The sequence below is a fragment of the Octodon degus genome, unplaced genomic scaffold, assembly GCF_000260255.1.
Source record: "Octodon degus isolate 3935 unplaced genomic scaffold, OctDeg1.0 scaffold00194, whole genome shotgun sequence".
Taxonomy (NCBI): Eukaryota; Metazoa; Chordata; class Mammalia; order Rodentia; family Octodontidae; genus Octodon; species Octodon degus.
Window position 1 is genome coordinate 4,045,066 of NW_004524770.1, and position 22,709 is coordinate 4,067,774.

General features: G+C 50.7%; 1 protein-coding gene across 1 annotated transcript in view; it reads right to left on the reverse strand.

Moving 5' to 3' along the window:
- Positions 1 to 400: 400 nt before the first annotated feature.
- The window catches only part of Phactr3 (phosphatase and actin regulator 3), a 205,782-nt gene continuing 183,473 nt past the window's right edge, over positions 401 to 22,709 (reverse strand). Inside the window, exons 9-13 of the mRNA XM_004644177.2 lie at positions 7,685 to 7,740; positions 3,975 to 4,036; positions 3,013 to 3,153; positions 2,539 to 2,615; positions 401 to 982 (exon numbers count right to left, since the gene is read on the reverse strand). Coding sequence (XP_004644234.1) covers positions 967 to 982; positions 2,539 to 2,615; positions 3,013 to 3,153; positions 3,975 to 4,036; positions 7,685 to 7,740 — 352 coding nt within the window. The 3' untranslated portion in view covers positions 401 to 966. The remainder of the gene's footprint in view (positions 983 to 2,538; positions 2,616 to 3,012; positions 3,154 to 3,974; positions 4,037 to 7,684; positions 7,741 to 22,709) is intronic.

Here is a 22,709-nt window from a genome sequence, read left to right on the forward strand (position 1 = left end):
TAATTTTCACCTTTGTGCTAGGGTAAATTCCTTACTATAGTCTTCTCTATCTAAACCTTTGTCTTTTATAACAGGTTTTTTTAAAATAATGCTCCCTAATTTGGACCTAAAAATATTCTCAGGGCAATGAAATTCTACCATAATTATCATTTTGGTAGAATTTTTCGATGTTATTGCTTGCTTCTAGTCTTCAGTACTCATCAGTACCTAAATTTAAGTTGGAAAAGATGCTCATTTTCCAAGGCACAAACCACATTTTGTGACGAATTCACAAAATCACACACATAAAACATTGGCATTCTCATTTGAGTGTTTGGGCTCAGAGGTACTCAGAATTGACTTTCATAGCTCACAAAGAGCTCACTTGTCCCAGCCCCAAGAAAATGTGAAGCCTGAGTTCATTTCCTGCAATAAGTAGTCATTTAATTAAAGAACAAAATTAACAGGAATCAAAATGTTGGAGCTGTACTTTTGTTAGACATTATATAAAAAACAAAAAGTATAATACAGTAAATCATTTTATATAACATGAACTAAAAAGTGTTTTCAAACTAATGATCAGAATAAAAATGTCTTTTCAACAAAATACTGAATGACACTGCGACACTGCGTCACTTGTCCCTCCTGTCAGAGGCTGGGAGTGGTGAGCCTGCACATGCACTTTGCCTCCTCCATGACACTGCAGAACTGTAAAACAAGATTGAAAGGCAAACAACAGTTTTCTTCTGGTAGAGTTGCTCTGGGCCTTAGCTGGCCCCAGTGGTTCACACCCCTCAGACATCAGCGAAGGAGTGTGTCCTCTGGTTGCTCCTCCTGTAGGTAAGTGTGGCCAGGGTGCACCTGAGTGTGTGACTCTGCTCTTCTCACACAGCAGGTAGTCTTGAGCTGAGCTCCAGGAAAGTTCCCTGATGAATGTTCAGAGTTGGTATCAAAAATTAAACACAAATTCTTCTCAGAAGAAAATCTCTATGGCCTGTGGAATCTAGAAATTTTTAAAAAGACAAAGAATTTATACATTTTTAGCAGTTAAAAGCCTTCCACAAACAAATCTGCTGGAAGTATCTCAGAAATTTAAAATGTAAAAATGTAGAGCTGCTTTGGTTAAAGTACCTAAGTAGAGCCTCCCAGGGCTGCTGACTCCCCAGCCCCTGTTGTACCCCAGAACATATATGCTGAATTCTTAGTACTGCCTAGAACTGAGTTTGAAGTTACAAGGGAAGAACACAGATGGGCTTGCTCTTTGGTGAACTGATAAAAATAATGAATCAGTTGATAAATTATTGGGAATTATAGAAGTCATGAGAATATTTTTATAAGTGGTATATTTATAATATTTAAGATAATCAAACTAATGACTAAAAATATGACTTAAAATTGATATGAAGTGCTAAAATGTATAAGAATAGAGAATTCTCTCCTAATTTTCAGATTTAGGGCTCTTAAATTTTACCACTGAAGAAGTGATCAAGAACTTACAAAATACCTTAATATATATTTTAGTAGTGTATAGTAGAGTCACATACCTACCTGGCTTTTGTTCCATAGCCACATGGAGCTTTACAAAACAATTTTTGGGGTGTTAATTGGAATCGAATTCCTACCTTTGAGCTATATTTCCAACTCTTTGAGACATGGTCTCACTAGGTTGCCCAAGTTAGCCTCAAACTTGTCAGTCCTCCTGCCTCAGCCTCCTGATTTAAATAACAATTACAGTGGCCACTTGATGACAAAACATCCATTAATTTTAAATAAGTGTATGTATACAAACCTTTTCTCTTTGTATTTGTGGCTTGAGCATTTTTAGACAAAGGGAGAGAGGACAAAACTATTGTTACAGTTGAAAACTTGTTAGGGCCTAGTCATCCCCATTAGGGCTAAAGGCATATGAGAATTTAAGATAATTACTGCTAGTCATGGCCATGGAAAAAGAGACACTGCATGTATGCTGCAGTGAACTTCACCACCGAAGGTTCAGTGTCATCCTTGGCATATGCAGTAGTGTGAACAGAGAATATATTCATCCTGATAGAAAAAATTTTGATTATAGAAGAAATAGAAAATATGTTCCTAGTAGATTAAGCTCCATATAGATAGGAGTCTCCCCTTTATCAATCCTGCATCATACTCACAGACTTATTTTCAGTGCCTGAACAATGGTGGGTACTCAGTACTTGCGGAGGAAATGCTCTTTTAGCTTTAGGGAAACTAATGTGCATTAAAGATGCTGATATAAAATTAAGATACAAAATAAATGGAAAAGTAAAGCGTTATTTCATAACAGTCAAGTTGGCAAATTCAAATTGAATTTCTGGAAAAGGGAATTTCTTAAATACAAAGTGAAACCAGCAGCCTATATGTATTCTTCTCCATATCCCCTTTTACTAAGCTCTATAAAATTCCATAGGAACAGACAGCAGTGAAGTACTTTCTGTTAACCACATTCTCTATAGAAGTGCCACATTTGTCTAGCTGAATATAAGGTTCTTGGGGTTGTGTGTTAACTTGTGTGAGGTATCATGATAGAAGAACCAATCTTACCTCGTCAAATGCTTGCTTGATGCATGTACTTCCATTTCATTACTTTTGTACTCGTTTAATTCTTTACGAATTGCTGCCTAAAATTAAAAACAGGACATTGAAAAGTTAACAGAGGAAATGAGTTTTCATATTTATAGATTAGCAGTCATTTTAATAATTGCTGCCTCTATTATTTTGTAATATGTAGGAAAAAATGGAGGGTCTTTTTCTCACTAGATATGAGCAACACCCGTGTTGTAACAAATAAAACTATCTCCAGACAGTGCCATACCTCTCCAAGGACAAAACTGCTCTCTGTTGGAGAACTATGTATTAACTCTGACCCTGAGTTATCTTTGTGAAACCCATATCTAGTCAAAGTATAACCTTAGTGTAAAAAGCTAATGGCTCCATCATATAAGCATAAATTCCCGGCAGGATGCGTGTTGCCCATATTCCAGGACCAAGGCCCCGACCAGCACACGCAGTTCTTACCTTATCTGCTGCTGACAGTCGTGTCCAGGGTTTGTCTGCCCTCCTGTCATAATCCTGCGCTTTTGCTACTTCCACATAATCACTGAAACGTATCAGAATTTTTCTGTCTCTTAATTCATCAACAGTGGGTCTCTGATTAAGCTAAAATAAAAGTCATTATAGTTAGGTATCACATAAGCACCCTGTAATGTGCAGGGCTTAAATTATGTTTTCTTAAATCACAATCCCCTTCTCTAACACCTTTTATCAGCATCCTCTAAATATTATATTTTACAGGACCAAGGAATGGCTGATGAACTAAGTTGAATTTTATAGCAAGAATAGCTTCTTTTCAAGTTCCATTAAATACTTTTTGAAAAAATTTTTGATAATTTTGTAGTACTAACTACCACTAGTACAACACCAAACTCACTGCAGGGGAGAAAGGGAAATAGCAGAATACATGAATTTAGAAATAGGATTTTAAAAGTTCCTGCCAATGCACAGATTTTAACTCTGAGTCACACAGATTGTCCCTTGGTACTAATAAAAGTGTGCTGCAGTGAAGGAGCTCTTAGACACATTGAAGGTGACCAAAGACAATGAGTCTAAAAGGTAAAATTCAAGCACTGCCAAGCCAGGTATGTTTTTATTAGACACTGTACAAGTTATGAAAATACACATTCAGCTTGTGCCTCCACCAGGAAATATGAGGAAAGGTCTCAGGCCTCTACCGCCTTTCCCCGCCGCTACTGTGCTAGGAAAGGACTTCACAGGGAATGTCGGCCGGTGACACTGGGAGGTGCCAGGAGCAGTGCTGTCTGAGGAGCTTTGGTGAGCTAGCCATTGTTGATCTCCCTGAGTCCACGCTAGGAAATAGGTCACAATCCCAGACGGTGCTGGCTTAGATTACCCACTCCACTTGCTACAGAAGCACACTTTTTTTCTCTAGTCTACTTTTTACAATTCAGGAAATATAATACCTTTCTTGTTAATCTTTGCTTGATTTCTCTTCTTTCTTCCTGTTCTGTCTGATCATTCCTTTCTGTGAAGGGTTAAAATAGAAAAAAAAAGTAAGTTGAGATGTTCTTCCCTTTAGCCAAGAAGTGTATTCAAGATCACCCGGAGGCTGCAGATAGGATAGTAAGGCCAGCTCATAAATCACAACCTGTTGCCTCCATTTTGCTAATCACTGCTCTGGAGGTCACAGTGGGGGTACACGGGATCATCCTGGCCTGCTTCTCCTTGTCTCTACAGCAGAAACAGCTGCAGATCATATTGCTGCTTTTCTCCAGGAATCATTGTCTGTCTCTATCCCACCCAAGGGTCCATTTGTATACTTACATTGAGGAACACAGATGGTATACAAAATAATAGAATAATTAATTATATACATTTGAATATAAATAGCAATGTCATTGCTTGTTTCCTGGTTATGTCTTTCTATTTAATACTGTGTATACTGTTTAGGTAGCCAACAGAAGATCTGGGATACCCTCCTTCAGATCCTGGACAGCATGTGCTTGTCTGGAATGTGTGTCGCCAGGGTGCATGTCACACACACATAAACATACCTGCAGACCAGCTGACTCCTTTATTGAGCCAGGGACACTTTTACATGAGAGAATCTTTGAAAGAAGCACAAGCTTTTCACTGACATGGGCTTGGCTTGGTGAGTTTGACTATTAACAGCCAAGCTGTGCTCACACTTAACACTGGGAAGCTAAAGATAGACCAAACGCTGAGCCATAGTATACCGTGTATGCCTTGTCCTGAGGTGCAAGACATGGGCTGTCCTATTTCTGGCATCCTGTGTTGCTAAACAAAGCCTCCTGTCTGCGACCTGAACAGAACTCCATTCCCAGGGCAAAGATCTCATGGTCACCACTCCTAGAAACACCACCAGGTTTGGGAAAGGGAAATCCTACTATTCGGCGTTAATATAATTTCACACCATCTGATTTTAGAAAAAAGCAAGATACAGCTCAGTCATACATTTAGGGGATTGAATATATATGGGCATTTATTTGTCAGTAATTGTACTTAATGATTCTCTTTAAAGAGTAGCCTTCTTGGATTAAAGCATTTCAGAAAAGAAAACCCTACTATGTGCTTAGTTTTCTAGACACAGGAAAAGCCAAAGAAAATGTACTTGTAAGCTATAATAAAGTGGATGATATACACGAGAAAAAATCCAAAACTGTCATACATAAGGCTATGAAAGACTAAATGACACGAAAGTAATTCTTCAAATTTCTTATAAATAGTTCACAGAGGAATCCCAAGTACAAGCTCTATGTGGAAGTAAGAAAGCGACATCAGAACCATTTTTGTGTGTGTAAAAATATCGTCATGATTACTAAGGTCACACAAATGCTGCAGCGTTTTGGTGAGCTCTCTTTGAAAGTGCCTGTGAGTGCTTGTTTGAAGAGCTCTGTCAGACACCTGCTCTGTTATTCCTGTCAGCTTACGCCCACTTGGTGGTGATTGTATACGTCTTACTCCCAGGCCACAGAACCTTATACAAGACAAGAGATCCATTATTAGGACTTCTCTACCCCCATTTTTGGGAAATATCTCCAGTAGCTTGGACAATTATGCACGAGTCTTCCACAGATACTCAAAAATGTATTATTGCATCTGCTATCATGGTTAAGAATACAAATTGTGCAGTCAGGTAAACCTGGAGTTCAACTCTAACTCTATCCTTTTGCCAGTATTCATTTGTCAAAATTATTTGTGTTGTCATCATACAGAACAACCCAGGGTAGTTTCATTTATGAAAACACAGCAGACTTCTGAGTGTATCTCAGAACGACAGTTGGCCATGAATTCTTAGCTTGAAGGGAAGAAAATACAGAGTGATCATAGTCAAGGATTTTCTTACGTGAGCAAGAAGCAGTGCAGTGTGAGTCAGTCCCCGTGTGCCAGCCTGTAAGAGTAAGATTCTGTACTGGGCCATACGGGGTTACTCTAGTATCTACACAGAAAGCAACCAAACAGAACACCTAACACGGACCTAGTAGCAAAAGTTTCAGGTCCTCCCACTCTGGACATGGGAAGGCTTTAGAGTGAAGGACAAGTCTGCTTAGCTGGTGAAGGGACAGTGTTCACAGAGGGCTGCCATGGCCACTGCAAGACAGTCCACTTCCCATTTGTGCCCTGAAGGTGTGTGAGCACAGCTCCAGTTAAGCACTTTCAGCACAGTTGCATTTTCAAGGCTTCAAAATTAACTTTTAAGGAATAATAAATTAGGGGCACTTATAAGTAAGAGGATCTGGCTGCCCACAAGAAAAGGGAAGAGGCTACTCAACAATGTTTCCAGGTTAACAGCCCAGGCAGCGGCAGTCTCTTCCTGTTGTGGGCAGTGGACGGTGGGACTTGCAAGGCTTGAACGCGCCTTCAGCTCTACCACACCAATTTTAATGGCACCTGTGACTTAGAAGCTGTATAATTAAGAGGCTTACTTTTTTTTAAATCCAAATATTCAAAAAGTACTGAAATCATTTTTCTAGTCTGCCTACATTGATAAGCATGCTAGCAATAACACCTTTGAATCCTCAGGCTACAGCTTAGTCAACAGGATAATAGCCACTGTATCTTAAGTTTAAAAATTTTAATTTTTAGTCTGATGGGTACTTTCACTACTCTGTAAAGGAGGAAATTGTTTGGGGGAGTTGGGGCACTGAGGCAAACAGAGAGGAATCAAGTAGAGCACAGTGCCCACTCCTTGTTAACTTTGTAAAACAATGTTCACAGAACTAATTTGGAGAATGTCTGCATTTTTCACAAAAAAATAAAAACTAAAATCATATATGATTGGCCACTAGAAGGCACTGTCCAGAATCTACAATAGATATTGTGAAAGGGAAACTACTCAAGGAAAAGGAAAAAATAGTAGGGATGGATGAAAGGAGAAAAGGATATATTTCTTTCAGTTCATTAAAGTGTGCTTATATTGTTTGATCAATTATGCATGCCTGTATTTTGTAATCCAGGCTACTCTGAAGATAAGAATACACAGCATATCAACCATTGTTAATCTATTATGTTTTGAAATTCTGTATCTATTGATTTTTTCTGTTTAAAATAAAAAAAAACAATTATCAATGACTGTAATGTAATAAAGCCCTACACAGCAAGGTTATATTCGTAGACATATATAATTATATACCTCCTGGGAAACTCAAAGCCAGAAGGGCAGAGGGTCTTCGAATTCCAGAGTCACAAGCCAAGGATAATTTCCTCTGATTTCTCTGCACTTCTAAGCAGAGCATCTTTTCCTCCTAGCTGTGACAGCCAAGGGGCATGTCCTGCACTAGTAGGTTGGGTGACCTAGCCTCTGATTTCCACAGCCATTAGGACCCCCATCCAAAACTGCCAGGAAAACTTGCCTGACACCCGACTTGCATAAAAAGGGTATGGCGCCATTTCATCTCCCTTAGAGAGACATGACTGCCTAACCCGGAAAACAAGTTCCTCCTTAATTCTAGCGAGTGAGCTTTTCTCATTTTAAGGGATACTGTCTGCCCACATCAACTTTTAGAGGCTTGCTCTCCGAAATTCTTATCTACTCCGATTTAAGAAGCACTCAGCCTGCGGAGCTGGGCTGGGTTGGAGAAGCTGTCTGACAGCCTCAGCAGCTCAGCAAGCGCGCGCTAGGGAAGCCTCTGGAGGAACCCCCGCCACTCACGTTTCAGGATGTTCCTTCTCTCCAGCTCTTCCACAGCGGGTCGTTGGCTCAGCCTTCTGCGGAAAAACACCAGAATTATATTTTGCACCATGGTGGGTGCTTGCAGATTCCATCCAGAGACTAAAGGTGAGAGGTGGCTGGCACACCCCTAAAGATGATCGCCTCAAAAGGAGGAAAGGGAACCTTTGGTGCCTCTTCCTGGCAAGATCAAGTCAGCCTCCCACGTGGGAGGGAGGCTGCCTTGTCACGAAGCTGCTGTGGAAGTCCTTGCTCCAGCACCGAGCTTGCAGGTCTTCATATTCCAGATCCGTTAGCCACACTGCCCTGCTCTGTCACCCAGGCGGTGTGTTTAAGCAGCGCGGGGATCCACTCAAAATTCTTTTTCCTGGCCACTGGCTCAGGGAGGGGCAGGCAGCACCACCTGGCTTTAGGCTCCTGGTAACAGATGCCTGGAGAGCAGATGCCTGCCCCTCCCCTGGCTGCCTCTGGTCCCTAGCGCTGGAGACACGGGGAGATCCCGCCCTCGCTCGCTGAGTGCCGCCTCCCTCGTTTGTTCGCTCAGCCAACACAAGGGGCGTGTCCAAGGCGTCAGGCCTCCCGCGCTTGTCAGTGAGCTCACTCTTAAGGAGCTGCCTGCCTAGTAGAAGCCAGGATTCTCCTCCAACTTGGCACAGCTAGGGGAGCCGAGCCCATTTCCCCGTCCCCTGCCGCCACCCAGGCCCTGGTGTGCAATGTGAAGGCAGGATCACTTTTTTCCCAGATGGTCTCCTGCTGGGGGAATTAGGGCACAGTCCCCCACCCCAACCCCAAAACAGATCTGTCAGCAGAGGGAAGCATAATTAGCTAAGATTAACGCCAGGCTCCACTTATTTTTGCAGCTAAGATAATGTCCTTGGGTTAGAGCCAGAAACCTTCCCACTTCCGGATCTTTTAGCCTCTGCAGGGATTCAACAGGGTTGTTATTTGAATACCCAGACTTGGGGGCTAGCGCATTTGGCCCCCGTGGGACTGTTGCTTGTCTCCTATTTGCAGCCCCTGTCCCAGAACAAAGCTGCTGCTCCTCCCTCCACACTTGAACACAATAGCTGCTGCGTGGCTCTGGGAGCTGCTGTGTGTCTTCTAGCTCTCAGGGTGGTTGCTTTCATATCTCCCTTTGAGGTTCTGTAAGACCCAAATTGGCCCCCCGCAACTCCTGGCTGGGACTTGGGTGAGAGCCTTCCCCATCTGCCTGCACACAGCCTGCAAAGCTTAGCTCAGTACTGCAATGCTAATCATCCAAGCAGTCAGCAAATGGCTGTGGAACATTTGCTACATGCCAGGCACTGTCCCAAGCCCTCAGGACATAGTGCTGAGCAAGGTTTCCCTGCAGTGGGAAGTTCACAGGACAGATGCAAAGGAAGACAGTAAAGAATGAAAACGATTCCAGGAAGTGGCCGGTGCTGTGGAAGAAATACAAGGGGAGGTGTGATGGACAACGGACTGGACCGGGCAGGGGATTGGACAAAGCTCCATGTCTGGAGAGACTTGAGTGTACAGCCAGCTGTGGGAAGATGACACTGAAGACACATGTCTCCACACCATGTGTCCCTGGGCTGGAGGTGTTGGGGAAGAGGACAGGATCAGGACAGGGCTCGGAGAGGAGCAGCCCTGGACAGGATGTGGGGGCAGGGGGGCAGGTACACTCTCCCCTGCCTGAGGAGGGCCAGGCTCCCTCCTGGCCTGCTCAGGTGACAGGTATTCTCCAAAGTGGTGCAGGGGTCCTGGCCTGGGAAGTTGGTGAGACAGGGCCACAGAGGGCGCCCTGCTCTGCTCAGACCCTGCCCTCCAACACAGGTTGGAGACCTAGCGTTGGCTGTGTCCTTGAACGCGTTACCTGTGTCATTGACGAAGAGAACTGAAGAGCTTTACACAGAGTTGTGAGAAGCAAGATAATATACATTTGTTCAGAACTTAGTAATTTCTCAAGAACTTTGAGGGCACATCTGTAAGTAAAAGGTATTAGTCTTTCAGAAACCTTTCTAGATGGCAAGCGTTTTCTCTGACATTTATAAGCAAAGTACTAAGAAGTAATCAGTAGGGGCTGGAGAGATGGCTCAGTGGTCTAAAGCACCTACTTGAAACAAGCTTGTCAAAGCACAGGGACCGCGGTTCGATCCCCCAGCACCACATGCCAGCCAGCCCCGCCCCCTGGTGGGCTGAGCTGGCCACACACACACACAATAAATAAACGTAATAAATAAATAATTTTAAAAAAAGAAGTAATCAGTAATGAGTAATCAAGGAACAGGGCTGTAGCTCGGGGTGGAGCACGTGCCTAGAACACACAAGGCCCCAAGTTCTGTTCCCAGCACTGGAAAAGGAGCCCAGCAGATAGCCATGTGCACAGGGCTCTGTTCTCTGGATGGCCTAACTGCTCCTTCGTGTCTGTGTGAAGAGTTCCCGCTGGTAACAGGAGCCCAGTCCTGTCCGCATTCCTTCCTGCAAGCCCATTTCCAGGGTGAGGCTGCAGAGACTAAGGGAGCCTCGGCGCAGTGGCCCTGGGACTGCACTCACTGCTCTGCTCAGACCCTGCCCTCTCGACCGCACCCTGAGCAGCTGCCCACCTCCAGCAGCCTGAAATGCAATATGGAGCTTGGGATGGGCTTTTTCAGGTTTCACAGTCAGTGTTTGCCAGTTTCCTAGGCTCAGACAATGAACTGCTCTGACTCGAGGTGAGCCATGGACTTGTCTGTCAGGCAGGGTGGTGGGGTGGAGTGGGCTGGAGGGTTGGAGGCTTCCTTCCCCAGGGTGCTGTGCCAGTGAGGTGGTCCACAGAAAGACTGTGCAAGGCTGAGTGTGTGAGGAGTGCGAGTGGGCGTGATCGGTATTGCCACCGTCAGGTTTGGAAACATTTGTGGGATTGTACAGGGGCCACTAAGAAATGCCATCATGTATTTTACCATTTCCAGAATGAAAATCTGGACCAAGACTGGTGTGTGATGTCTGGAGTTTAAGCCCGGGGGAGGGTCTCCCCTGAGAGCTTGGCACTGGGGTTGGTGCTGCTCTGCAGGCATCAGCCGCTGTGTGTGTGGCGGGCGGTGCGGAGCAGCAAGACTGTCTGCTGTGAGTGCCAGCTCTGAGTGCTGGCGGGCCAGCAGGTGCGAGCTGGACCCCAGACTCTGGCAAGCAGGACTGCTGCCGGCACCCACTGCTGGTCCTGCAGCAAGACTGAGGCAAGAGAGTGCAGTCCACCCCAGCTCACAGGAACCAGGGCGGGCCTGGCTGGCAGGAAAGGTGTTGGGACTGGGCCTGGACGTGGCCTCGCCCGAGCGCAGGCTGTCCCACTAGCTGCTGACACACAGTGGCTGCTCCGAGCAGGGTGGATGTGGGCATCTCGAGGGCATAGCCATGGCCTGGGACAGGGATGGTGTGGCTGACTGGGTGCCTCCTCTGATCCTAGAGCTCTTGTGAGTAAACCAGTGCCCAGGCAGGCGAGTATGAAGGGAGGAGCAAGGGGATCTAGAGGGGGCAAGCAGCAGCCCCAGCATGGGTAGAGGAGGAGCCGAGCAAGCCAAGGGGCAGGAGCGTTAGGATTCAGAGCTCGGGAACACCACTGCTGCCTCAGCCCTAGCTCCCCTCTCCTGGCTCCGAAATGGCGCGGCCCGTGACGTGCTGTGCCGTTGCCTGAAGCTGGGGAAGCCGCAGTCTATTTCTGGCTCTCCCCACTGAGAAAGCCCAAGTGTAGCAGCTAATTACAGCACCATGTGGGGTGGGAGGGAAGCAAAAAGGGAGCGCCTGTGGCGGCAGAGAAGTGTCTGCCAGGCCCTGTGCACAGAGAGACGGGCAGGGGGCGGGGCTGCGGTCCAGGGAGGCAGTGGACAGCCCAGGACCAGCAGGAGCCACAGCGTGGAATGTCCTACAGTGCCCCCAGCCATCACCACGTTCTGGGGTGGCTGGAGGTACTGGCAGCTTGGGGACAGGGGCCATTGGTACCAGGGAGCCAGTTAATTCAGGGCTTTCCAGGCCACCTGCTGCTCACGTGGCAGGTCTGCAGCAGTCACCCACACAACTGACCTACCCTGCAAATCCACTGGATGGGCCACCATGGGCAGGGCAGGAGACAGCAGGGAAGGGGCACTGGCACACGGTCTGGAGGTACAGCTGGTGAGCTCGCTGGCAGATGGCAGGGTGTGCCCAGTGGCTTTGGAGGTAACAGGTGGCTGTGCCAACTTACTCTCAGGCTAGACAGCTGGCACTTTTATTCCCTCGGCTCCACACAGAGGGTCACAGTGCTTACACTCTGAACTCAGGGCTCAACTCTGTCCCTGGCCAGTAGGTTGGCAGGGACCATGGGCCCAGCCCACCTGAGCCCCCCAGGTCCTAAGGGAACTTGTGTCCCCTGCATGAGGGTGTGACAGTGGGCAGGAAGGTTGGCGTAGAATCGTGTTCTGTAGTTACCTCGCTCCCGTCTCCCTGGTGTGCAGAGCCTGGGGTGCCTCCATTCTCAGCCGACAGAGGCATAGTGGCCTCCAGCCTGGATCCCAGTGGGCTTCCTCGCTATTCCCTCCCCCCCCACACACTCGCCTTCCTCCCCGACACCTCGGCTTCCAGTGGACACAGCCTCCTCCACCAGAGGCAAGCGCAGACTTCCTCATTAGAGCAGCAGACCTCACCCACCAGACCCCACCCCATCCGAGCTGCCTCTGTGCCAGCTGGGTGCCAACGAGAAAAAGAATAGAGCCACGGAGGCCTTCTGCCCACACGCCAGGCCAGACACCTGCCTGACACCATGGAGCCACCAGCCTTCAGATGATTCAGAGAGCAGTGTCCAGGAGGTGGGCACACAGAGAGGAGCTCCTGCCTTCTGGGGGTGGGCAAGGAGCAGGTTGCAAAGGTCCTGTGAAAATTGGCACAAGAGAAAGCAGATAGGGAGGTATACAGGGCGGGATGGGCTTTGTTGTAAGTCCCGTGGGTATCTTTATTAATACATATTGTAAACAATAAAAACACTTTGCAATAAACAGGCTTCAGCTGGGTGTGGCAGCAAACACCTCTAATAGCAGTGCTTAGGAGGCTGAGGCAGGACGATCACTGTGAGTTCAAGTCCACTCTGGGGTATACAGTGAATTCAAGGCCAACCTGGGCCACATAATGAGACTTTGTCTCAAAGAACAAAACAAAACAAAACAAAACAAAAACCAGGCTTCAGTTTGCCCCCACCCCAGACCTGGCTGCTCTGTCTGCTAGTTGTGACCTCCTTAAGGACCCAATGGAAGGACAGAGATATCAAAGGCCAGGCTGCCCACCACAGGGTTAGGCATATCTGGATTGCACCCCAGAACCCAGGCATATAGCCTATAAATGTCGGGGTGGCCTAGGGCAGCTTCTAGACACAGGCTGCAGGAAGTTGCAGTCCCTGACGGTGCAGCAGCACAGCCTTTCCACTAGTTGGGCTGGACAGGAACCCAACTTCTCCCCACCAGCCAAGAGGGCAGCCTTCTCTGAGCTATGCAACTTGGAGACAGGGACAAACACTTTCCACCGCCATCCCCACAAGGTGGCCAATTCTGGGGGTGCACAGACGTAGCATGCAGCGTACACCCCGTCCGGGCTGACCACCCTGGTGACCGCCACTTAGAGGCATTAGCTCCTCCAGAGTGGATGCAGAACAATGCCTCTCTCACTAACCAGGGAGAGCCCTGCCACACAGGCTGAGCCAGCAGAGCGCTCAGGGCTTAGTAGGACCCCAGACTAAGGGCCAAGTGTTGCCCAGAGAAGAGGGGCCGGGGGCAGCCAGACCCAGCTGGGTACAAGAGCTGCAGGAGCCACTGAGAGAGAAATGCAGGGAGCCAAGCCATTGGGGGCTCCCTCTGTGACAAGCTCTAGGGCTCCAGGAATCCCTGCCACCCAGGCCCGTAGTGGCCGCGCCACTTGAGTGGGCAGCAGGCCAGCACCAGACCACAGCTGGTCTACCTCTTCCCAGACAACACAGATAGCAAGGCTTCCAAGTGGCCTGCAAACCATTACTCATCTGCACAGTGGGAAACAGAGTCACAGAAGCCTGGACAACTTGACAAGAGCCCAACTCAAAATTTAAAGGGGGTTGAGGGTGAGATGTAGCTCAGTGTAAATAACCTAGGCTTATCCCTGGTACCACAAAAGCTGGGCTCCATTAATTTCTAGAATGTGCCCATTCTAGAAATAGGAAAACTGAGGCTCAGGGAAATGAAGTGCCCTGCAATCACGGCTCCCACTAAGCACTCTGGGAGAACCAGGCCAGGTCTTTCAACCCGCGTGGCCAAGACCAAGCCACTGAGAAACACCCAGCTCCTTCGCGCCTCTGGTATCCTGCCCCCTCATCACTTGGCTAAAGTGAAAGCAGAACCGCCCAGCTGAGGTCCTCATGAAACAACAAAGGGTGCACGGGCCTGGAAGGCACTCAGAACAGCCCAACAGCCCGGGGGAGAGCAGGGACTCTTCAGCAGGTGTGCAGCGGGGAAGGAGTGTGGGCGGAGCACAAGAAGCTGCTCACCACAGGCAGCTCCTGGACCTTAAAGCCCAAGCGATCTCCTGGGGAAATGCTATGACATTAGCCGAGGCCAGGATTTTCTGGAGAATATAAAAGCACAACAATGCAAGAAACATGGGCTGCACCAGTTTTATGCACAAAAGCAACAACAGTAGACAACTTAAAATGAGATGAGTATGTCTGAACTATTCAACAAATAATAATGCGATATATAAGGGACTCAAAACCATAACTCCGAAGAATCCAACTTAAGGTGAGCAAATGATCTGAACAAACTTTCTCAAAAAAACAATCGTAGCTGGACAAGGACGTGATAAAATGCCCAACACCACTAATTACCAAGTCGCATTCCTAATTATTGTCTCCTTCCACTCTGAACTATCAAAAAGACAAGGATGAGGCGTGCCAGCGGGGACGTGGAGACAGGGGCAACGTACACGCTGCTGGGTGGAAGCTGGCGCAGCCATTATGGAAACGGTATGAAAGCTCATCCAGCCACCAGCACCAGCAGCACCAACACGCTCTGGCAGTGCTTCTCAGACCCAAAGACGACGAAATCCCGATGTCCAAGAGCCTACTGCGGCGTCAGTCACACCGGTAGGAGGTGGAATCACCCCAGGCGTGTGCTGACGAAGCGACAGCCAGGTGAACGCGCGGTGCGCACACGCACAAACACGTGCAAGCCCACAGTGAAGCGTTAGTCAACCAGAAAGAAGAATGGAGTCCTACTTGTAGCAACATGGCTGGGCCTGCAGGTCATCACACTGCGGGAATTAGTCACAGACAAGCAAGTGTCGCATGCATTAGCACATACAGCTCGTGGAAGTAGAGAGCAGAACAGGTCACCAGAGGCCAGGGAGGAGGGCAGAGACGGGAGCAGTCACCAGGGGGGTGCAAACTGGCACCCAGATGGCGAGCCTATGTTTTAACATTTAAGTGCACAGAGGATGCTTGTAGCTAACAGTGGCGCATCGTGTAATTCACAGTGGCTAGAAGGGAAGACGCCGAGTGTTCTTACAAAGAAGTAGTAAACACGGGAAGTGATGCTCCTAGGAACCCCGAGCTGAGCCCTGCGCAGGACGTCACACCGTGGCCTACGCAAGTGTGTAGCTATATTCTGGTGGCAACACTGGTTCTGAGACACACTTTCAGAAAATCCCAACCTCCAGAAAGCAAGCAGGTTGTGTGGGTGGAGGGCTCGGTGTTACGCTATGTAAAGAACACATTTCGCATGATTTGTATTAGTTATAGTAAGCACCTTCTGCGTGTGTAAGAATTAAAGGGGTCTTACTTAATGTGGCGATGAAGGCACCAGAGAACCTCTGCCGTGCGGTCCTGTCCCACTGCCCCAGGTGCCCCGTGCACACCCCAGTGGCTTCTGCTGCAGAACCTGATGCCCAGAACTCCAGCTGGTGGGGCTCGGGCTTGGCCCCGCCCCTTCTGCTGCCGCCCTGGAGGGGCTGCTGAACTACTCCTAGCTCACTGTCATCATCAAAGCCAGGCCAGCTCCTCCCAGGCACGGAGGACATGTGGAGTCCACGCAGAGCCTGCTCTCCTCATGGGGACGCCCACTGCTGTCTCTTCCACGCCCACGTGCCTGCACTGGACCTCCCCCTAGCCTCCCACTTACCTACTGCCTTGAGCATTTGGGGTCTCTTTCTAGAGGTGGCCTTGCTGAGGGTGGCTTCCAAATTTCCTCACCAGCTTGAGCCTAGAAAGGCCAGGCCAGCAGTGGGAAAAGAGTGTGGCTTTGGGTACTGGTCACCCCAGAACCTGGCCTGACCCCGCCACTCTATAGCCACAAGACACAGAGAAGTTATTTATTAACTCTCATGTTCAGTTTTTTCCTCCCCGTCAGTGGGCTAAAATCACATCAGGGGCTCGAAAATGATGAAACGGCCCAGTGGCCCTGAGCCCAGCACACAGCAAGTTCAGCACACAGCAAGTTCTTAGCAGACCGGACCGTCCAGGCCCGCATAGCTCAGCCGCCTGCCACCCCTGCCAGCTGCCCCCCAACCAGTACAGCAGCAGGACCATGGGCAATCTCAAGATACAAAAAAGGACACAAATTCAGAAGGATGCACCCCCTACCTCCCAAGTGAGACACCCGACAGATTCCCAGCAGGCCAGCTGTGCCTTGTGAATGCACGCTCCCCAAGTCTCAATCTCTTGTTCCGGCACTGACATCCTCTCATAGTTTAACTTGAAGTCTAACATCAGTTCAGTGCAGAGGAAGAATTCACAAATACTTGCTTCCAAGCCAGGCAGATGCCTCCTAGAGAGAGGCTGCCGCTGGGAACAGACGGCTCTGCACCCACAGGACTCCGCAGCTATTTCAGGAGACTCCTTACTGGGAACAGCAGTCCTGCCCCACAGCCAGCCCTGAGTCACTGAGCAGCCAGGGATTCCCCAGCAAGGTGGTGCCTAGAAGTACCACTCGACACGGCGCTCCATGCCAGGCACGCGCTGAACTGGGTCCCGGCCACTCATCCTGAATGAGGGAGACAGTTCTTTCTGTCCTCTGGTGCTGTCAGACAGGGCAATGACAAGCATGGCACCATGAATCTCGGACACTGGGGATGGGGGCCTGCCTGGAAAGGACTTGTAAAGAGGAGAGGGGTCCCATCCGGAGGTGACCCATGCCAGACCAGGGCAGGCCTCGAGGCAGCAGGTCTGGCCTGCTCCAGGCATGGAGAAGACTGAGGCTTCCCACACTGGAGCCCAGCAATGTCTCCTCTTCACAACCACCCTGCATGGGCTCCCAGTCCAGATGGGTGGTACCCCCAATCATAGCAGCTGGCAGTCCTTGCTTCTGGGACACTAGGGAGCCCGTGACTCCAGCCTCCATCCCCACACCCAAAGTTTACCTGATGCTAGCTATACAGCCAGTCCCATCGCAAGGCTGGCTGCAGCCACCATCCGGGCACTGAGCAGCCACTGGCTCCTCCTGTGCCTCTCCCCTAACACTCCAGGACTCTCCGAGCCTGCTGGGCCCTATCTGCACCCCTGACCCAGGGCCCCGGCCTCTCCTCCAGGATGCACAGCCTCTGTGGGCCCATGCAGCCCCTCCAGCTCCTTGGGAGGCAGATCCCCTCTGCCTTCCACAGCACACCTACTGTCACACCCCCTGCTCTAGTCCTCCATCCCATCCCGTCTTTCATTGTCAGTGTGACGTGAGGCCATTTCAAGGGCTGCAAAGAGGAAATCAAGCTTTAGTCAAGTAACACACTGCCCTAGTGGGAGGATTGCACCCAACCACACCAGGTAAGAGTGCAGACTGCAGGGCTCCCCCTGCACAGCGTCCCCAGAGTGCTGTCAGCTGCAAGCTCACGTGGTGGGAGGTGCCAAGGTAGGTACACTCATGCCCCAGGGTGCTATGACAGGGTTGGCTATCCTCCATAATAGGAAACAATTCCTGGTAAACATCCAGACTCAACAAGCCACACTCTTCCATCACTAAGATGTTTGCATTCCAGTAAAACACAATCTGTGGTAAAATTCCACCAAAATAGTCCACTCTCCCACCTCCAAAGAACTCAGCTTAAAGTCTCAGGGACTTACAAATGACCCCTAGGCCCCAGAGGCCCCAGGGACATGCAGGGGAATAGGCCATGTCTTTGCTTCTTAGGAAGTGCTGCTACGCTATGGGACCACCCAGTGTACACAGTTCCTGTGACAACCCAGGAAGCCAGGCCAGGCCAGCCTGCTGGAGGCGCACTCATTTGCATCCTCTACGTCCCAAGGCACATGAGCCTTCGCACCTCCAGGTGGCATTGGTGATGTCAGCTGGCAACATGCACGCAGGCCTGCAGGGGCAAGCGCCCCCTGGAGCTGCTACATTGTTTCCCTCATACTTGTGCTTTTCCTTTGTGGAGCGGAGGGCAGCCCTCCCTGGGTGGAAGGGAGTGACTCCAGACACCTTGCCCAAGCTCAGGTAACCCCTGGGGCGGCCCTGCACAGTCAGGCCTCCCTGGGCAGCACGGTGGGTGCCGCCGGGCCCAGTCTCCAGGACTTGGGCGGATGCACCAGAGGCCTCCAGCCTTGCCCACGGAGGCCTGCTGGCCACCCCAGAGGCTACCTCTCTAGATGGCTCTCAGCGCCAAGGAGGGGCCCTTCCCACTCTGCTCCCAGCGGCCAGAGACAGTGGAATGGACACAGGCCCCAGGAAAAGAGGCTCAGAAGGCAGCTGGGGACTGAAATTGACACCTGGAGGGTGAGGGAGGGGAGGAAAATGACAAAGCCTCAGAGAAGGCCAGGCTTCCTGCATCAGTGGAGAGGCACACAGTCTCCTTCCTCAGTCACCATAAAGCAGGGAAATGACTCCGAGACACGCCCAGCCTGAGGGTGGCTTCAGGGGAGGAAGGCAGCGTGTGAGATGGGGAGACACGTGTGCGCGCTGCGCTGCTCGAGGAGAGGGAGCAGGAGGCGGTGGAGATAGCCAGGGAGGGGCGTGTGAGACAGGACTCTGGGGGACCTGGAGCATGAGCCGCTGCTCCCCACACTGGGCTGGGCCCAGACAGCCCAGTTACGGGCGATGGCCAGGTGGGGTTGATGGCCCACACCCCATACCCGGCCCTGCCCCACCAGACCCGCAAACCACAGCCAAGGCTAAGGCCCCCGAAAGAAGTAAGATGCTGGCCCCACTGAGAGCCGAGCTGGCTCCTCAGGAAAAGCCTGTGTTCACCATGGGGGCTCGGAGCCCTGGAGATGCTGCCCTTGCCCAGTGCCAGGGTGTCCCAGGCACACCGCCCCAGAACCTGCTGCACCCCTCTGCATCCCTTATCTCTGCTGTGCCCCCAACACCTTGCTTTCTATGTGGTTGACACACTGCTCTGATCCGCCTGTCTAAACAAAGCACCAAGACCTAGGTGGCTCCAAAGAATGAGACACCCTTTTTCTCATTTTGGGGGTCTGGGAACCTGCGAGCTCAAGGCATGGGGATGTCTGCTTGGGGTCAGGCCCCTCATAGACACTTTCTGCCACACCCTCACGGAACCTCCCGGGGCCTCAGAGGGGCACTAGTTGCACAAGGTGGTCTAACCATCTCCCCAGGGCCCCACCTTCAGTGACCTCGCACTGGGGCTGGTTGTGAGTGTGCACAGTGTGGAGGACCCAAGCGTGTGGCCCACAGCACACACCAAGCCTGCCCTACTGCAGGGCTTCTGCCCTGCCCTCTATGCAAAAGGGTGCTCCTCAGGCTCTTCCCAGCTTGACTTAAATGCTTTGTCTCCAGGAAGCCCAGCCTGACCAAGTAGCCAGCTCCTCTCTGGTCATTTTGTGTGTTGTGGGCTTGTGGCCTGAGGCTGATTATTTGTGGCGTATGTTCTGCCCTCCCCCACCTCCACAAGCCTCTGTCTGAGCACCATGGTACCGGGGTCAGAATCACATGGGCAGAGTGCAAGCTGGTCGAAGGCAGTGCCCGACGTTGGTGGGCCTCGAGGAGCACAAGGCCAAAGCCCAGCCTGAATGGGATGTGGGCAGCCTGGGGAAAGTCACATGCTCATCCCTAGTGACCTGCCACAGGCAAGATGGGGCCACGAGGGCAGCACCAGGGTAACATACACAGTGAATATGTGGGGCCAAGATACCCACGGAGGGACTTCGTCTCCTGGGTCACTGCCAAATCTGCTTCTGAAATCAGGCTGGCCAAGGATGCTGGCAGGCGAATGCATGAGAGTGTCTCCAGGGCTTCAGTCATAGCCCTTGTGCCTTCAGGCCCAGGGGACATGGACCACGGCCCAGGCAGGCTCGCAGTGCTACTGTGGGTGGCACCAGGCGGCATCTCTGCTGTGGCAGAGAAGCCAGGCAGAGGGGAGAAAGCTGGGGACTCATGGTCCGGGAGAGAGAGGAGACCTGGACCCTCTGCCTCCACTGGAACAACACTCTTCATGGCTGCTTTCTGGTGACAAAATTTAGCACCTACCAAAAATTTCAAGTGTGCATTTTATTTCTGACCACTGGACCCAATGCCACGATAATGTCTTCTGAAGTTTTATATGACCCCTGCTGCCTGCTGACACGGATGAGGATGCCACTGGCTGGGTAGAGCCTTAATGCCCGGCCAGGACAGGGGCAAAGAAATGGTGGCCAGCAGGAGACTGGTAAAGAGGTGTGCGCGACCATGCTGAGCTTTGTGTGGCAGGGCACACGCGTGAGTGCAGGGAAGCAAGCTCACATGAGGATCGGGAACCCGCGCTCCAGACCCGGCCCCAGCCTGGATGGACGCTGGCTTCCCCGCGAATCAGCTGTGCAATCTTGGATCTGCAGCTTAGTCTCTTACAAGCCTCTAGGTCCGTCTGCTGTGTGTACCCGGCAAGGAGGTGCTCTCCAGCACCAGACCAAGCATTCCTCGGCAGCTGCAGCGAGGTGCCGTGCAGCCGCGACACAGGCCTGCAGTGTGCGGCTTTAGGGAGGGGAGACTCCTGAGTGTCCTGCGTGGGCCAGCTCATCAGGTGAAGGTCTAGCAGCTCTGCTGAGGCGTTCGGGAGGGGAGCAGTTCCGTGCCTGTGGCCTCCGCCTGCTCCCATGGGGCCACTGTACTCAAGGCTTCCCCCATGTCTCCGGCCCTACCAAGCTGCGTTCATGCCAGTCCAGCAGCTGATGGCCTCTCTGCCCTGGCCAGCTGGTACCAGGTGTACTTGTTACTGTAATGAGGTAATTGAATTAGGCTTTATGCACATCGATGAAGTAATTTAATGCAGAGGCAAGAAGGAAATGTTATTCCCATGAAAAGCAAGTCGCAGCTCTGGAACCGGCAGACAAGTTGTTCTGGACACTGGTGTGGGTGGGGTAATGCCGGGCACAGGCAGGGAAGGCTCTGAACTCTGGGGGCTTCAGCACTCGGTTGTTCCCAAGTGTCCAAGTTGTCCTCTCTCTCCTTCAAAATGGTGGCACTCGAAATTGCTGGTGCAGGCTGTGAGCAGTAAAGAACACAGGGGAGCTGCTGGGGCACCTCAGGACCCTGCACTGAGGCCGTGACACAGTCCGAAGCCGCTGTAGGACAGCTGACAGCCTAACTCCTGGGCCCCTCATCTTTCACTCATTGCCATGATCTGCATTTTCTTCTAATACAGACAGGGCCTTAAAATTGGCTGTGGCCAAGTCCCATGACTGCCCGGCTGGGCATAAAGATTCCCAATAGGTCACAAAAGTAGAGTAGAGCTTGACCTTCATTTGTGCGACCTGGGCCAGATCCTTCTTGGCGTTGAGTGTGGGTGGGTTAGGCCCTGAGGGGTGGCTCTCTAAATGTTGGCCACACAAGACACATCAGCTCTAAACTTTCCCAGTCCACGTCACTCCCCTTTGAGACTGACTCTATACGCACTGTACACTTCCTTGACTCCACCGAGCTAAAACCCTGGCTGCCTAGGATTCCAGCACAGCCTCACATGACTGAGGTCCTGGGCCGCGAGGAATCCTTCGTAGGGAACCAGCTTGTCCCTGGAGTCATGAGGGTTCCTCCAGATCCAGAAGCCAAGCGTTGTGGTTTGCACCTAGATGTCCCCCAAAGCCACATGCACTTTTACCTGGGGCTTTTCAGAGGTAGCTGAATCTAGTGTTTGTGATTGATACAAGTATAACATTCGGACTAAGCATGCTGGGGTTAAGGTGGGGAGACCACAGGATCAGACCACTGACCAGACTGGCATGGCCCCCACCCCGGATGTCTAGATAAGGTAAAAGGGCAGAAAGAGGCTCATCTGCTCCTTTCCACTTTTGTTGCTTTCGCTGTCTTCCACCACCATAAACAGTTGACCCTGTGGGATGCCCCTCTGCCTTGGAGCCAGCTGATTATGGGCTAAAACTCCCAATAGCTGTGAGCTAAATAAACCTCTCGTCCTTTAGCTTTGGGTGTTGGGTCTTTTGCCTCAGCAGTGAGAGCCAAGTATTTTGCCTGAGTTAGAAATCTCTAGACCCCAGCCTGGCACAGCACCCTGTGGACTCCAACTCTGCTTCTTTGTGCAAGGGCCGGTCTGATCGCATCAGACCCTGGCCCCCTCCAACTACCCTTCAGCTGGGGGCCTCCCTCACCTCCTCTCACCTTCCGATTAGAGTCTGCTGTGTAACCAGACCATTAGCCTTAACCTCTGTTATCACTAAAGCCTGGACCTGTGCTAGCAGGTGACAGCTTTCTGGTCCCTGGGTAGAGGTCCTCGGGGTCTGCTGCTGGGAGAATCACCCAGAAGTCACAGTGTGGAGCATTCGTAGGACTGGACACAGAACACGGAGGTCCCTAGTGGGAGCTCAGCCCTATGGCTGGCCTCCTAATCCTTTCTAAAGCTAACTTTTCCTTCCGATTCTCCTCACCCTGGTGCCATCAGACAGTGTGGTTTGGAGAAGCATAAGTTCTTTTCTTAAAAACCCTGCATTGGAGACGTTTAGTTGGGGGGCGCTCTGGTTCTTGGACTTCCTCCTGCTTCTCTCTGGCCACAGTCTGCTCCACGCTGCCCACGACATCCAGGCTCTCGGGAACTTCTGTGCACAGTACCTTCTTCAGCTCCACCCGACCCCACACCA